Raw genomic sequence first — 18,744 nt, 5'->3', positions numbered from 1 at the left:
ACGCAAATGTAAATTGCATATAGAAAAGGAGGATAAGGATAAAAATAGAAACGAAAAATGGGGAAGAAACATCCAATGTCTCGAAGGAGAAGGTCCTTGAGGCGGTATCGAAGAAAAACGAAAACATGCGGGGCTGACCTCGATCGCGGGATAAAATATTATTTTCTTCGCGATTAAGGGAGGTTTACGAGCTTACCTTTCTTCGGCATCTCCGTAGTAGATGGGCTCGGGCTGGTACTCGGCGGTGAAGACACTGCAACGAAAGAAATAAGTTTTTATTTTTAATTAAAGTTTCTTCCTTGGTAGTAGGCGCGTAGCCCGTTTGAAGTAACACTGTTAAGAGGAGGATAGTTGGTCGGCAACCAGCTATGCAAGCAGAGAAGACAGTGGAATGGCGTGAGGGTTGACTCGAAACCTGTACGGACCGTTATGGATTGCGCCACCTGTTACTAACTTCACCCTCAAACGTATTAGCCACCGTGGCGTCGGCCAGGCCGCCCAACCTCCACATCATATCTTACACGCTACCTACCCATCCTACTCTCTTCAAATCCCCTTGCCCCGCTTCTCTAACTTTGTCGCCCGTATCGAATATAGTTGAATAATTATTCCTAATTTCGTCATACGTTCTGTGTGTTTTCCGTCGTCGTAACGTTGCGTCATCGTAGGAGAATAGTCGTGCGATCTAAGTAGGAATTGCATCTGGTTGTAGATTATGCTATCTTCCGCATCAGTGATCTGGTAATTGTAGCAATAAGAATACCATTTCATTTATAATATCTCATTATAGTATTTTATTCTATCAGAGTTGGAAGAGTTGTCATCACATTCTCTCGATAACTCATTTCGAATTAAAGCCAAAAAGGATTTTCCTTTGGAGAAAATATATTTATTAAATATATACAGCAACCTAATATACAGGGTGGTTGGTAACTGGTGGTACAAGCGGAAAGGGGGTGATTCTACGCAAAAAAGGAAGTCGAAAATATAGAATAAAAATTTTTCGTTTGAGGCTTTGTTTTCGAGAAAATCGACTTTGAATTTTTACTCTGTACGCGTGCGGTACGTTATAACGGATCTCACTATAGATCGTTGTCTCGATGGAAAAATTAAAAAAAAAAAAGAAAATTAAAAAAAATTTTTTATTCTACATTTTCGACTTCTTCTTTAGCGTAGAATCACCCCCTTTCAGCTTGTACCACCAGTTACTAACCACCCTGTATATTAGGTTTGCATATCAGTGATGTTTGTTCTGTTTTGTTTGTAGACTGCTTATTTCCTACAGTTTGGAATATAGTATATCTACGAGATATACATATACCAGAGAATGGTAGGAACGAAACAAGGATTTTTTCAAAATCGAATATAATAGTAGTATAATAGTAGAATGATTTGCTTAATAGTAAAAATGAGAATTTCTTAATACTAAAGAATAGTACAGAATAAAAGTATCTTCCATTTTATCACTACGGATTAAACGTTGGAGCAAGTATTTTACGAGTTATTCAGAATGTCTTTTACGTATAGAACTTTTTCTACTTTTATCATCCGCATAAAAAATAGCTTATAAAACTTTAAACACGGATACGTCTCTTACATCTCTAACTAGTATAGTATATTAAAATCCTTTTCAGTTTTTCTCCTTTCTCGTTTGCTTAAACTTAAAAATGTTTCAACTTTTGAAATGATTTCCTAATTAAATATTCGATCATCTAGCTCGCGAGCTTCAAATATGAAAACATTTTTTGTTTGTTTAACCAAAAACTAATTACAACTGGAAACTATGTTTTACTTTTGCGATATTTGTGCAGCGGTATAAATGCAAACTGTTTTCGAGTCAAGCTCTATATCGAATGTTGTCGAAACTTGAACAAGACCGATCAAACATCGTAGAAGGAAATCGTCAGAATTACTCTTGCGGAATTCGGCGCTAGGCGCGAACAAACTAACTTACGCGTCATCACAGTGACGCGTTCACCGCAGAAAAGTCATCGTTATTTGTCACGAAACGTTGAGCGATAGTCCGTGTGTGGAAGGTGCGTGCCACTGAAATACTTGCATGCTACAGAAGGTAAATAGGATAGAATGACGAAGTATGCCTCTTGCGGAACGTATTTACGCGCCTGAATATACATAATGCAACTTCGTGGTTGCTCTTTTCATCACGAAACCACCCCCAAATTATTTTCTAGCTTAATTGAAATTAAATTACTTTCTCCGATTTTCGAAGTAGCAGTTCATTTTCCTAACCATTGCTCTGTTCTTATTTTTCATATCAATGTAAATAAAATATGATATTTTCTTAGCATTTTCTATTTGTCTTGTCTGTTTCCTTTATCCTCTTGTTCTTCCTATGATGGAGAGCGAGTAGATTTTTATTTGGTATTTCCATCGAGATAGCAGTAGTTCGACGGCGTACAGTTACAAGAATTATTAAACTGTAATAACACTATCTACTTATTGTTAAATATTGTAAATTAAATATTTGAAAGAACTATGATGAGAAAATTATTAACATATTCAATATTAAAATATTTTAATACATTCAAAATTGAAATAATTGAAACACCTGGTCTGAACTGCTCTAATCATATTGACATTGCAATTAATAATTTCGTGTGTTTTAATGCTTGAATTTTGATGGCACGTACATCAAGTTTCATATTCAGCGTCGAGCTGTATTAAACTTATCGAATTAATGTTGATGTTAAATCATCCGAAAACTATCTAAGGTTTAAACTTTGATGCTTTAGTACAATGTATACGCAGTGAGGAAAATGCACTTTAATTAAGGCACAATAGAACGTTCTGTCTTACTTCGAGTGTTTCTCTAGGACTCTGGAATATATAGGTAAATACTTCATCAGTAAATTTCAAAATTATATTTTTATTTGAAAGGAAAAGTACGTACATCGATACGTATTTATTTTGTTTACAGGCATTTTTACAATCTTCTTCCATAACTTCTTCAATTTTCTGCTTCACGAATTTAGTGATATTTTATATACTTAACACAAAATATGATCATTTTCCCTATGTTAATCATGATTAATCTAACTATCTATAATATAGTTATAGAATTAATATCACTCATACGTGTCTGTCTAGAGTAGAATGGATTTTGCTTCACGAATATAGACGTGCATATGGCCAAAAGAATTAAACCTATACAAGTAAAAGAACAAACGAAATTCTCGATTAATTCTGGAACGAAATCGCAAAAGCAACAAAACGAACGGATAGAGGAGACATACGATGTAGAAAATTATTTAAATCCCCTTCGCCACTTTCAATTAGTTTTCATCGCGACACGTCACGATTATCGATCTCCCCGTTTTAAAAGGCATGGTTTTATTATTCAGACAGCGTCTCACAGACAAATTAACGAGTTTGAATGGCCGTGGCCGCTAGAATATTTTCGTACGACATGTCGACTAACATCATTAACATGAAATATGCATACACTTATTATCCATAATGTTAGAACGTTCAAAGCACAAATTCATCGCGATGAATTATCTTGTCTCTTGCAGATTCCAGTCGTCGATGTCGTTGGTGAAACAGTTCCGCTTGATCAATGGTCAACCTTTTATCGCGAAAAAATCAATCGTTTAGTTACTCAGTAATTAGTTGGTTGAATGCGACCCACTTTGTGACTGACCGCAAAAGTTGCACTGACCACTCTGAGTTGATTCTTTCGTAACACTTATAATCGCATAGACGCGTGTCACTCAACGATAAGCCTAAGCAACGCAACAGAAAAGCGAGCTTTACGATTCCTGACAGCATTAATCGTACCTCCTCGACCTGTTCTTTAATTGTAAAATATGATATCTTCGAACTGACAGATCGATAGTAATCCCGTTTTCTTTTTACTCTATTTTACTCTATTTTAATTGCACGCATCGATAATTCTTATCCGCTAAGGCTATCGTAATTACAAAATGTTTTTAGAGAAGACTTGATCATAAGAAGGATAGGCTGGATTATTGGTTTATGAAGATTTGTAATCGTTCGAGGGAAAAGGAGAGTAGATCTACGAGATGAGATAATCAGTCTTATTTATATTGTTTCATGGTGATTTTGAAGGTTAATTTCAGTAACGATAAATCTTTCCTTATTCAAACTCAACTATTACACGAATACGAACAGTCATAACTTTTTCTTTTTTTGCAATCTCTGTACTGTAAAGTTTCTAATTTACGCTACTCATTTTTAAAGGGTAAATTCTGAAAGTTTTTAATGACTTTAAAGGACTGATTCCATAATATATTTTCACAAAAAGCGCTTTCAAACAACGGTGCAGGATAATATCACAACTCCAAAAAAAAGGTATTAGAGTGTGAAAAGCTTTAACACAGCTCTTTCGTTTGCATTATATTGTATACAGATTTCTCATTGCCAAACTTTTTAGTCTGTCGCAAATGAATAAAGAAAAGGTTGGAGAGAAATAGATCGGTATTGTTTTCAGTATTAAACTTTAGTACAAATATTTGAAAATGACAAACCCATAGTTTTATTAACAGGAAGACCTGGAAAACTTTAATTTTCTTTGTCTGAAATTCATTCCATAACAGAATTTTCTTCTTCGTATCAAATTCTTTATAAGATATTAATTTTTCGATATATGCTTTAACATAAATAACATATTCAATAATGTATTCTCGAGAAGTAACAGTTATATTGATTTTTATGCGAACTAAAATTTCGAATCACGATATGTTCGAGTACCAGAATATTTGGATCATAAAGCTTCCAATAATAATGGAAGTTTTTTCATCGAGAAACGGAGCGAATTGGAATTCCCGTAGCGAAGATAAAATATTTTTATACAAACGATATAAAATTCTATATAGAAAATATCTTTATATTCGTGCTACTACAATATTAGTGTAATACCAAATATATGTTTATAAAAATATGGTATCATTATCATTTGTGGTATTTTAAAAGACCAAATAATAATATTTTACTTGACTATTTTGTTAATAGGAAATTTTCTAAATAAATAGTAATTAATGTAGTTTTAAATGTACTATTTTTATGGGTATAATACGAATCGTATATATAAGAAATAGCGACACGAGTCACGCGAATTCTATCTAAATGCAATTTGTTTTTTTTGTTTAATTTAGTAATGAGAATAAAAGAAGTTCTAATCGCGCAAAGATAACAGCGTGGCGGATATAACTTCATTTATAGCCGCAAGAAATTTGTCTTTATTTTTATTCTTTTCGTCTTTTCTAACGGTAATATTAATATAAGAAATATTTCAATATGCAAAATTATTAAAATCAACGCACGGAATGTTATACATGCATATATATATGCTTCGGGTAAAGATTGTGTTTTCCATGATTATGGGCAGATTATCCAATTTGAAGGGTAGCACAGGCTCGTTTCGACGCATGGATATAAATAGGCAAGGGGAAAAATTCATTTATCATTTTTGCGAGTCGTCGACGGAAAGAAGAGGCATTAGACTGCGAGAGAACGACGAGGACGAAGAAAAGGGAAACGGGAGGCGCGGAAAGACATTGGAGGAACGAGCAACGGGTAGAAGCCGAGAGAAATAGAGTGAAGACTTCTCATTTTGTACGTGGCTGAGTGGCAGACGGAAGGAAGGAGCAGAAAAAAGACACGGAAGAAAAGGAGATGGAAAGGAGAGAAGACAGACAGAGAAATATATACAGTCGAGCAGAGACTTTTCACTTTTGATTTATCGCGCCAACTTCTATTTCTCCCGGGAGATATTAAAACCCGTTGTCCCGGCAATTTAACTTTGCCCACCTGATTGATGATTGAACCAGCCAACGCGTCCTCTTCTTTTGTTGCACCGAATTGCTCATTAGATGCAATTAATAAATCGCCTTCTTTCAAACAAATAAAACTACCTATTAGAGATTATTTGATACTTTTCTTTTTACATCCCTGCGCAATTTGCGCAGTTGTCAATTGTTTGTTTCGCTTTGTTCTATTCGATTATGAAATATGTTATCACAATGTCGATGTGAATTCTGTTACGATCTAGCTTTTAATTTGATAATCTGCAAACATAGAAAGCATCGATATCGAAAAATCCTTTCAAACATTTTTAGGAAATTAGTATTTGGTCAAATTTCACGGGGATAAAAGTAAGATAAAGTGAAGAATAAGATTCGAGAAAGTTGAGGAAAGAAGGAAAAATGAAGAGGACAATTCGTGAAGTTTACACGTCACACGCGACTATTTCGAAGTTCTGGCGAGGTAAGGTAAGCGAACTCGTTAAAATCTTAAGGCGCCTTAATTAGTCTAATAGCACCATCCTTTCTTGTCGGTCCATCAGCAACTTTCCAACCATCGTTCCATTCAATTTCTTCTTCGTGTTGCTCGCAACGGATCTCGAATCTGTTCAAATATTGGCCAGTGTACTAATTCCAATTAGTGTATTTTGTCTGTAACAGAACCCCTTCGGATCTTCCTTGTCTCACGTTATTTTTGTGGAAAGAGAAAGGAAAGGTGACCAGAATGTTTTCATGGACACGGAAAGTAACGGCGCGTGTGGTAGAGTCGAATGTTACTTTATGTGTGCTAAGTGAATATAAATTGTGAATTAAATCGTGCCATAATCAGCTGAACGTCGAGAAATGTATGACGTGCTTGAGAAAGATGAAGAAAAAAGGACCTAAGGCTGAAAGATATGGACCTCTTTCTCTTTGCTTTTTGCATTTCTTTCTTTTTGAGGCAAGTAAATTTTTTCGTTTTGCAAGTAAATAAAGGTAATAAGAAAAAGTAGTTAACTATTATAGAAATTAAAAAGTGTACACTATTCACAGAAACATAAACGAGATATCTAAAGACATATTTTCAACATTCGATTCTACAATCAAGTATCGTCTTACATCTTTATTAGATTGAATTCACGTGAATTATTGTTAAAAATAAGAACTTAACGCGATCGAAAAAATGGCTATTCAATTGATAAAAAGGTAACCAGTTAAAGGACTTCCTAATATTTCAATAAGTACAATAAATATCCGGTCCAGGACGGGGAACTGTATCATCCTGGCAACTGGCGGTCGGGCCCTCTAATAAAAAGCCATACATTTATCACTTTTATCCGCGCTTTATCATACGTACCGCCATGAACTCATAAAACTGCATTATCCTTGTACGTGTGCAGGAACTCGGTTTTTATCGGCCAGGCCGATGAAATTCACCCCATTCTCTTTGTTCCCCTTATCACTAGTCTGTCCCTTTTTCCACTCTGCGTTGTTTACCATTACTTGCCTCATATCGATACACAACTTTCCTCGTTCATATGAATCAAATTATGCGGAGGTTTCATAAAACAACAGTTCAAATTATGGGGAAATTTTAGCTGTCTGGTAAGTTCGGTTGTCTTTTTTTTCTAAAGGAAAGCAATAAACTTTTCTATCTAAGACTTCATTCGTCATCATCTCCACATTTTATTTCAACGATTGAGTAATATCGATCAAAGTATTCTCGATGAAGAATGATTAAAAGTGTAGATTGTAGTCAAGCATTACATATAACAATTTTTATGTTTTTTGATCGTAGAAGAAGTCAAATGATCGAATATCGAGCGAATAGCTCATTTCCATTCTTCCCAAAGGTACCGTATAATAAGTGATTCTCTGAAAAATTTACCTAGTTTCCTACCTACAAACCATACAAGTTTCTATTATCAAGGAAAGTTTCCATAATTGACTTTGTTCATATTTACAGTATGTAGATAATTTTCCTATTGCGTTCATTGGCGATTTTCTAATGATTTAATAATTAGATCTGACAGTGTTAGCTCTCGTTTCGTGCAATTTATTATGCTTTCAGTGTGAAATTAGAGGAAAATTCCGAAACTCGAAATATCTCATAACGCAATACTAATATTTGATCTACTATAACTTGATGAAATATCTTGTGGGTCAGCAATATGCTAATATTCTCATAGGAAATTTCTTATTTAAAAGTGTTTACTTAAATCTATTCCTTGTGTATTATGGTATTTCAACATATTCATGAATATAATATACAATTTATATATGAAATTTAATTAGTACAGAATTACTCTCTAATGAGCTGTTACATTAAAAGCGATTCGGGAATAGATTTTATGTTGAATTTCATCCATATCGGTATTTTATCCAGATGTGCTATTTGCGTAGCTAAATGATACATCAATCTGAATAAATGTATCAATCGGAAAATGTTGACGATGCCCCGTTGAAACCAATTCTAAATTATACGTTTCGGAGACCAATTCTCGACCATTTAATGCAATGGCGAGAAACAATTCAGTTTAAAGTGGTCTATTTATAGAAACGTTAGTCGAAAAATTATCAATTGCATTCGTTTCGTTGTAATCCCAATATGTACATCATCAGTCATCTATTGCTTTAGACATTTTTAATCTAAATGAACTCTATTACACCCTAGATATATTTTATTACTATCGTGCATAATACATATAACGATATATAGTAGAGAAATTGGAAATTAGAAGATTTGCAGGAAAGGTGACCATAAGCTCTATTTAATAAGCGTAGTTAAGTTGTAAGTGAATTTAGATTTCGAAACGAAAATTGAGCACGGTGATACGTAATCACTTTAGTGGTTTGGAAAGTTTGTCATCTGCCAACTGATTGTTTTACTTTCCATCAATTTAATTTTCATGTTGATTCTATCTATTACCACCCAAAGTTATAACTCAGTTTCAAAATGTTCAATTGACCCTAACATACAGATGAATTTTGCACTAATTTTTACTGTAATGTTTAACGAGTGTTTTACACTTGCTACTGGAGTACCGATGTTAAGCAATGGAATTTGATAATGTAAAATAACTGAAAAAAATTGCAACGTTGACGCTTAATTGATTGGACGGTTATTCATTTTCTCTCACTTTGTCTACACTTGTGATCTATTCATCTATTCATCCACGTCTATTCGTTTCTATTATGAAATATCATTATTTATCCAATAACAGATATCCTCGAATCAGTTTCCACAAACTCGACCCTTTCAATCATCAGTCTGAACTATTAAACTTTGTATGGGTCTATCTCAAATTTTGCCTTCGATCAATCATCAGTAACGTTTCCACAAAATCATCAACGAACCTTCATTCTGATGAAGGTACCTACAAACTATTGGACCAGCTGATTTTCTTCCTCATCCCAATTGGGAAACATAATTCCCAGTTCCGATGATGCCGCAATAGCGGCAGGCCACGATCGTTAACCCGAGCGTGCACAGGGTGAACGAGATCGCCAGGAAATAATTTGGCCGAACGTCGTCGTCATCGAATCAGCGGCCGTGATAGGACAACCAGGAAATTGCCAGCTTCGTTACTCGCGAAATATGTAATCGAATATCTCGGAACAATGGTGGATTGTCGCTGCCTTATGGAGATGCCTTCTGTTCACGTCTGTAATTACTCGTAACGGAATTCCCTGTTGACGTATCGACGGAAGATAGCTATTTCATTCAATTAAATGACAGCGAATACGCGATGAAAAGCAATTATATCGGCTAGCTATACCAGTGAATTCGTACATCAGCGATCTAGTTACTAGTATTGTTATAAGTATTTATAAGTTCTCGATGTAATTAAAATTAATAAATAAATTAATTGATGTGAAACGGAAATTACTTTTATTTCAAAGACATATTATATCTATATTATATCTTTGCGTCGCGTCGTATTTATCATGGCTACTCGAATATCTCTTGATCGCGATACGACATCCCTCTTTGATAATTACCGACCCGCGTCCCTATTCACGCTCCTCGCGCCGCATCGATCTATTAACTTGTCACTGGTGTCTACTGAAAGGTGACAGGAAGCTGCTGCTGCATCCTGCGTGAACTAATTATTAGCAGTCGTTACGAAGATAGTGTGTACGCCGAAGATGTCGAGAATGGATAACAGGATTTGTGGTACGAATTAGATCGCCACGAAATTTGCGTTACGGCTTTGCTAACGGAGGTTAGACGGAACATCTACTGAAATTGCGACGTTTGCTAAATGGGAATGGTTTTTAACACGTTGATCGATGAAAAGACATACAAAAAGAACAAATAAGATCAAGAGATCACGTTAGGAGGCTTAATTGCAATTTACATCCTACGATCATCCCAGATGGCCGCAAATTTTATCTGCGCAAATTCCTATCACCATCAGGCGATTAAGTGCGCATTCACATCGAATAACATCGGTCGAAGGGCCAAGAGCATAGATGGATGCTTAAGAGAGGCCAAAATAGTCCCGAATAGGGAGAAGGAGACGCACTCGAGAAGGTGGGAAATTAGTATGCGGCGGCTGTCGCACACCCCTCGACGATGGCGACGACGCGATGTCAACGGCTTTCTACACCTTTCGCTCGACCCTGGACCAGCCAGACTAGACCGTTAATTTTCCATCCCGTGACTCCAATCAATCTTACGGCCGTCACCGGCTCTCCCGTATGACGATGCCCTCGTCGCCTCACCTCCGGGTTTGATACGTCATCGCCTTCCACCACCCCGTTTCCCCTCATTTCCTCTGTGATTTCTGACACCGTCACAGAGAATTCGCTAAATATCCGAAGATATGTCGTTTGTCCGTAGTGACACGTCCACGGAAACGGATTTCGAATGACCGTCCATTCCAACACCTTCATGCTTGTCGTTTATTGCCGGACTTTGAACGTTTGTTACGACTCATCGGCAGTATCGGGAACACGGAAGAAAGATAAAGCGGCGAACCGGCCAAATCTGGCGTGAAAGTTTGAAATCTGGCATACTAGTTTTGTCAGTCGTTGACAATAAATGTTGAAAAATGATTCAACCACATGCATGATGGATAACATTTAAAGAATCATTCAAAATATGTTTATTTGCTTTTCTTCTCTTATCAAGTAATCATTAGTAATCAAGTAATCAATCATGAACAGGCTTTTCACTATTTTGTTACTTTTGAATTTCTGCTTGAAATTTCATAAGTTACTGGTTTCTCGTTTCCATCTACGTTGCCGAGCAACAATTAGAAATACATTCACGTGGCTAGAAATAGTTTGTCAATTATTGTGTCGCGCCGTTAATTCTTCAGTTTAATCTACGATCGATTCGATGGCTCGCCCAGTTCGATGACCTAACAGTACATGGCTTTTCCGTGTCTCACATTTACCTCGATAAGTCACCTACGACCTACGATCTGGATTTTCATCATGCGTTCACCGCTTTCGTTACAACGGGAACACGGCCGTAGATGAAGCGCAAAACGCATTCTGTCACGTTGTTTGCATGCGTTCGCCGAAATCCAATTATTGATATGAAAGGTTCGTGCGTCGTACGAGAAATTGCTCCAACTTTTTCGCCATTTTCTGGTACAATGCGTCATCGACAATCGATAGTAATGAGTTTTAAGTACTGTTTTTTGTTTTCAGATGTCTCTCCACGCGATTCTATTTCCGTTTCATTCAATTAACAATCAACGGTGAACGTTTAAAGAACGCATAGAAATGTTTATACTATCCTTTGTATGTTTATGACGACACGGTTTGCTTTCCATTTCGAATGGATTTCATTGAACGCGGTACAGTTACAGAACTTTCGGGTTTAATTACCAATTCTACCATCTGACGCGTCTCATTCGTCGACGAAACAATATTTATCCGCAACATTTACTTCCGTTTTGCAGCGACCGATCTTGCGATATATGTTATAAAAATTGCAATTGTATTGGATTTTTCCGTTCAAGTTGCATTTACGAATTGCACAATAGGCATGATGTAATGTTGCGTTTATTTTTCATTTCTAAATAATAATAAATAATATATAAATCCTTCTAATAATAATAATAATAAATATAATCTAAATAATAATATAATAATAATAAAGTGCATATATAAAGTTTGCTCAAAACCAGGCATTTGCGTAACAAGTGTGTTTTGTATAACTAAATGTTTATTTTATTAAATCATGGAAATTCCGAAAATTAATTTGGTTAATGGTAATCCGCATAATTAGGTGCTTAGAAATTTCTTCCCATTGCAATAGTGTAGTACCATATTTTGTCACTGAAAGTAGTAGTCTGTAAAAATAATCTGGGAAATATTTCTTGCACTTATTCCTTTCAAACGCTGATCGGTCTGACCAAAATCTGACTACTTCCACTTCTTGTCATCAGCAGATCAACAGTACCATCTATCTTCTTACAAAAGTTCAATATTTCTCGCATTGGCATAGTGGCATACTGTCATTTTTACGGCACAAACAGATCTTTCGCCGCTTTTAAATGGCTCATCGTTGTTTTTCATGTAATAGGTTCGTCACAAATAAATAAATAATGAGTATTAACTTTATGTATTCTGTTCGTTGGTTGTCTTTTCTATAGTCTTTTTCTCTTTAATAAATGACGAATTAATAACATGGGTAAAACCGGCTATTATGAAATTGTTCCGAATAACCTTCCACCTTCCAGGTAATTGCTATCCAATTTCGCAAATATGCGAGGAGCGAAGGAAGGTGGAAAGAGTCTCTTCAACTTTGCCAAGTTCGCCTTGAATATCGCGGGACACGCGAAGATAATTCACGGAAAAGTCGGAAAAGAGATAACTTCGTCTCGGCGATGTCGAGAACGTACGCTATGGGTTCGTCTAATTTATCGAGTATAAGGATGGAAAACGAACGACGGAGGTTTCCTCGAGTTATTAGTCCTGCTTAACCAAAGTGATTGACACGGCAAAAATTGCCTGGTACAAATTTTTAGCTGACAATTTAGATTAGGTAGGATTTCTGACGTATACAACAAATTTGTATAAATATGTCCGGGTAGAATACGAGCTGAAATCACTCGAAGCTTCGCAGCGAATATTTGCGGCAATGAACAGAAAAGTAACAAAGTGTCTGGAGAGAAATGGAAAGGGGAGATGCAAGACAGAAGAATGAAATTAATTCATTTGAGCGTATATAGAGTTTTCAAACCAGGTCAGGATTTTAATGAGAGAGTAAGGAAACCTGTGATTCGATCGATAATGGTTGCAAACTTTATATTAAACATTTCTTGTATTTTGTTCGCAACATTAAACTGTAATTATCATATTCATATCGTGTATCCGTATATAACGTACGAATATATCATATTCACAATTATCATTCGATGGATCTCTGCGTTATAAGATTTTTTATTTAATCGAAATTGTTTCCGGCGGCGAAGCCTGCTGGAAAATTCATGCTGGCTGTATGGGAAACGTAACAGGTTAATTACTAAATTAGACGTCAAGGTTTCAGATTCAAACGTCCGTAGCAGCAAGTTGTAATTTATGCTGAAATAATTACTCGTTATGGTTACTTAACACCATGTACGCACTCCGAGCTCACAGCGAATGTCAAGAAAGCTGTAGACCTACAAGAAACTTTGCTTGAAAGAAATCTGTTATATTATATCGGACAATTTTTTAGCGAGAGATATAAAAACAGAAAGAAAAATGTAATGTCTCTTTAAAAAATGAATATTTTCCTTAGGGAATAATATTCGAATTATGTAAAATCAAAGTATATTTTGTATTACTCTTTAACTCTTGTACAGTTTGTTAAGAAATTTTATGTTAAAATAAAACAGTCGTCAACTAATTTCACTCGATCACTAAATCGTTCCAATACCACAAAATTACCAAAATTATCGTAGCGAATACTTGCGTGAAGACAAAAGGCAGACGTTTGCGATTTACAAAATTACAAAACAGCCGTTAAGAGCTATTACAGAGACAACCGGGGAATCGATACTCATGGTCGGCGTGCAACGAAACGTGCACAAACAGCAGCGTAATTTTAGGAATTGCTAGGAAGGGTGATCGAGATGAGCAAAGACGACTAAATTTCTTTGTCTCACCATGTGAAAAGGAGAAAGGTTGTAAGTTAACGTACGAAGAAGAACAAGACGAGTCGAGCGATCGTTTGAACTCATTCGAAACAACAATTACGAAAACTACCATGGCACAATATCCGCCGCTGTCTAGACATGTCGTTGTGGTTCAGTTGTCGTCTTCTCGTAGAATTTTGCCATACGTCGATGTACCGATAAGTCGCCAATGATTGCATAGCACGATAATATTTTTAGTATTATATACAGATTAATAAAGCGCAACTATTATAAGACAATTATTGTGGGATAGTGTGACGTCAGGGAAGGACGTGGCGTGAGGGGTAATTGTTTATTAGCGTTGTCAAGATATGTTAATGTTGTCAAGGAGTGTTATGAGCGTTACCAAGGTATGTTAAGGGAAAAATTAGTATGGAAAATGCTGTCAGAGTTGAATTTATCGTGGTTATGTGAAGTTCGTTGTGTTGTTGTGTCGTAGAATTAGTGAGAAACGAATACGCAAAATGCAGTATTATATTCGATTTCACAGTATTTATCATACTGTTTTCTATAAACTTATAATATAACATTCCTACATTATTATGCTGCAATTGGAATTTTGATGCTAGGCATTTTAAAGAATAGATATGCACCTTTTATAGAGCTGCATCTCGACAACTTTGTCGGTGAATAAGTTTGACGAGTATGCAGTGTGACTCACAAACAGAAAAAGACAGAAAGGGGGAACACGCTAGGGAATAGAACAATGAGAGACTAATTTGGAAAAATGAATTCCTGCATGGATTGAAGTTGGAGAAAACGAGATCTTTGACGGTAGTAAATGACAGAACCACGAACGCACAGTTCGTAGAAATGTTATTCCGATTTCGAGCAAGTTTGCGCAATGAATTTGGATTCATAATTTTTGTGACGTTATAGGAGACTCGACATGTTGAGGAAACAGCGGCTGGTTGTTAAACTTCGGATACGCCTCGGGTTGAATCATGGCTCGCGTACCTCTTTCGTTCCAGCTTTCTCCGCGCGCATGTTAAAGAGGAAGCGTTGCTTGTTTTGACATCTCCTTTTATCATTTACGATGTCACAGGGAAGTTATTGCTTTGCTGGAAATTTTGATTTTGTTCAGCTAAATTCCTTCGCGTAATCGAACTATTGTACTATTATTAGTACAATTTTATAAATTATAAGTTACAAGTTATCAGAATGATTAAGCTGTGCCGTATAACGGGAAGAATAAAATAAAGAAACTTACACAAATACATTTGATGATACACGATTCGAAGTACAGAATAAATTTAAAATAATCCTTTTTCATATAGTAAAAAAGAGGTCCTTAATTCGCTGCAATTGTTGCTCAAAAGCGCAATTTTATTATCGGGTTTGTTCTGACTCTGTTATCCTCAAATCGCCTTCATTTCGATACTATCCTTTTCAACCGTGACTTCATATTTCATCAAATACGGAGAACCGCAAACAACGAAACAGGTTTACGCTTCAAATTTTATTGAGAAACCGTTTGCTTTTGTCCTCGAGTTTTTTAATGTAACGTTTACATAATAAATGAATCTCAACATGAGAAAAATTCCTACTTTGCTGTTTTCATACTTATGAATGTGAATGATGTTCAATGTTTAATGGCATTTAGAATTCATTCTTTTTTCATTCTTTCATCTTAACTTTAAATGCTATTGATACAAATCTATAAGCGAATAATTGAAAGACTATTGTATGATAATTACATATATATATATATAATTAAGGTATATTAATTTTTTTCTTTTCACGTATAACAAGAGACGAGCAATTGAATCCAGGGAACGAAAAAGACTCGTAGATCTTTGGATCCAAGGATTTTAAAGACAATGAAACGGGAAAGGGGAACGAGGTGAGAAAATTAATTACATTCTAGAAAGTTGCGTAATTGCATCGATCGCCCCTGCAGAAACTTGTTTCGCTCAATCTTCACGCGTCGACTTTTTAGCACTTTTCCTATTCTATTCTTTGTTTCAATACTTCGTGATATCAAAATGTATGGCCATTTTTCGATAATTAAAAAAATAATAAAATTTCGTGTCTGCATGTTACTCTTTGTATTAATAGTAGGTTTGCCTCATACATCATAAATATAACTCATAATAATTGTCCAAAATCTTAAATAAGAATATAAAGATCTGTACAGCTTGCCAATATAATCTTTCTCCGAAATATCTGAGTTGAAGTCGCAATAATACGACGAATGTGAAAACTCGATAATGAAAGGAAAGAACTGTGAGGTCAAGATAGATGGGTTAAAGGAAAAAAGGTTCGGAAAGGTAGTGGCTGGATCAATTGGCACTGAGCTGCTCGAAAAATGGAAATATGTCTGTACGTTCGGTAATATGATTAAAGAGGGTGCAGAAGCAGTCCCGTTAAGAGGAAGATTCTCGCGGGGAGAGAGGAGAAAATATTTCCATAAGATCCTTTGCGACGACGCTTTCGAAGAAACGACAATTGAGCTTTCGATCCACTAGATCCGTCGAAATTTGATCCGTTTTTATTTACTCATCCCAGATCGTAAGATGACTTAGGTTTCGTTTTTAATAAAAATGGAATCGAAATTATAATTTTTCGTTAATTTAACTGACAATCGTATCGCATAGCTTTATCGATAGAAATATTTATCAGTGCACCTATTTTTCTTTGTGTGAAATTTAATATACCTGAAAGAATAAATCTGACCATATGTCGAATACAAATAATAACCTTACACTTTATTATTTATAACCTTCGAGAAGACAAAGATTTTTATAGGAAACGGGAAAGGAATCGAAGTTGGTGTCTGAATGAAATATCAAAGAATTCGATAAAATCTTTATCTCCATTCATTAAAACTCATTATTGCTATATCCACTCTAATTAAAACTCGCTTTCCTCACCCTTCGGAAACTTTTTTCTTATCGTCCTTTATCTCCACATTTCCTCGAATCAAAATTCAGTTTAAGTGATTTCTTTAATTTCTTTGTGCGATAACTGGTTCTCAGTATGTCTTCAGATAATTCTTCAGATAATAACCGCTGATCGAAATTTTTTTTATATTCGTCATAACCTTACAAAAACAATTTCATTTGTAAACTCTCTTCTTGATTTACATAAAATTCTTCAGCTTATCGTACATACGCACGAACACTAATGCACTAATGTAAATTATATGTAACTATAAGATTTTGCCTTAAAGACAAATAAGCTCTCGTGACTACAAAAGTAGGAGCAGGTCTCATTTACAATTAAACAAAACACAAGAACGTCGCACGATGAGGAAGGAAGCAATGAACGGTGCGTGCGCACGTGGCGTACAAAAATCTTCTCTCCCTCTCGGCCAAGGCATCGAGCAGCTCATTAAAGCCAGAAGAGCTGGAGCTATCCGGTCTAATTAAAAGCCACTCAAACACGGGAGCTGATCAACCGCGACGTTTATTGGTGCGAGCGCTCAATCACGAAGGGGGTCGTCGGACGTCGACAACGACGACGGGTGAGATCGAGTCGTTTCTGGCACGCAACCACGTCTCTTTCTCGATGTCCCAGGAGACTTCTTCGACCTCATTCTATTCCCTCTGGTGTCTTTCCTACCATTAACAATCGGAGACGATGCTAGCTGGTGCGAATGAAGGGCAAGGTACACCAACGATTACCAGGATTAAAGATAGAAAGAGATGAAAAGGAAGAGGAAGTAGAACAAACAAAAAAGCAGCGTGAGAAGGTGAGATCGAAGGAGAACGATAATAAAGAGAAGTATGAAAGATAGAAGAAGAAAGAGGTACAAAGAAAGAAGAGAGAGAAGAAAACATAAGAACGGAAAAGCGTAGAGTCGCTTGTATAATTCATGGGTCCACTTTGAGTGGTTGCTGGTCCATGGGTCCAACCACGTTTCAGACAGTGCCCCCTGGCCCCGCTGGTTTCCAACTGTTCGACCTGTAACCCCGCAGCATCTCAATGCTGACCGACCGGCAGATTAGCCCCAGGAAATTGCCAAACTTCTCGTCTCTCCGGTAGGAAAGTCGATTCTAAAAGTCGTTCCTCAAGCGGCCAGTAACCCCCGCAGACTTTCAGTTCGAATTCCTCAGGGCAGCTTACGATAGGACACCGGAAACTGTTTCTTAAATTAATGCGTCCCGAAACGATCCTCCTTCTTCCGTTTTCCTTTTTCATCCTGCTTTGGCTATTGTTTTATCCCGTACCCTTTTCTTTCCTTTTATCTGTATTGTTTTTTGTTGATTTCTTTATTAAATGATTTTCCATCATGTGAAGCGGTAGAGATTATTTACGATTTATCGCATAATTTTGATATTGCGTTGTTTCGTTGGTTTCTTGGTGGTTTTTGTTCTCGCGTCGCTTTTCTCTTCGACGTTCGAATTCGAGACGATGCGATAGTCTAGTGGATTTACGGACCACGTACGTTTCGGTGCTGCTTTATCGGCTGTACCGATGCACAGGCTTCGATGGTTGTAAATCGAAATCGCTTTCTGGAACGGCTGCTCCGGCAATACATCGAGTCTCTTCGGGTTTTGTTTGGATTGATCTTTATCGAGCCGATCAGACGAGTGTATTCCTTTTGTCATCTTGTTTATTCTAACCTATCAGACTTGTACTTTTATGACAGCATTTTTTTTCTTACAGTTTGACAAGGTCTAGGTTAACAAGGTCTATTAAGTCAGTCAGAGTTTCACTTCTCAAACAAATCTATACAACTTTAAATGTTTTATTTCGTTTGATTTTTAAACGAACTGTACTTGATAGAGCAAATCAGTTAACAATGATGGGTAAAATTGCTCTAACAGAAAATATGCTGTTAATTATCGAATAGCATAATAAATAACATAATCACGATCATAATAATCTACCTTTAA

At 36.1% G+C, this 18,744-nt stretch overlaps 1 protein-coding gene across 2 annotated transcripts in view; it reads right to left on the bottom strand.

Moving 5' to 3' along the window:
• LOC117211017 (lachesin-like) overlaps positions 1 to 18,744 on the bottom strand; it is a 263,425-nt gene that overhangs the window by 19,316 nt on the left and 225,365 nt on the right. For both annotated transcript variants that reach the window (XM_033454569.1, XM_033454570.1), the window contains one exon: positions 197 to 253. In XM_033454569.1, the coding sequence (XP_033310460.1) occupies positions 197 to 253 (57 nt within the window). The remainder of the gene's footprint in view (positions 1 to 196; positions 254 to 18,744) is intronic.

This window comes from Bombus bifarius, unplaced genomic scaffold (genome assembly GCF_011952205.1).
Source record: "Bombus bifarius isolate JDL3187 unplaced genomic scaffold, Bbif_JDL3187 scf7180000008214, whole genome shotgun sequence".
NCBI classification, from domain to species: domain Eukaryota; kingdom Metazoa; phylum Arthropoda; class Insecta; order Hymenoptera; family Apidae; genus Bombus; species Bombus bifarius.
Note: the sequence above shows the minus strand (reverse complement) of the source record. Positions and strands in the feature narration are given on the sequence as shown.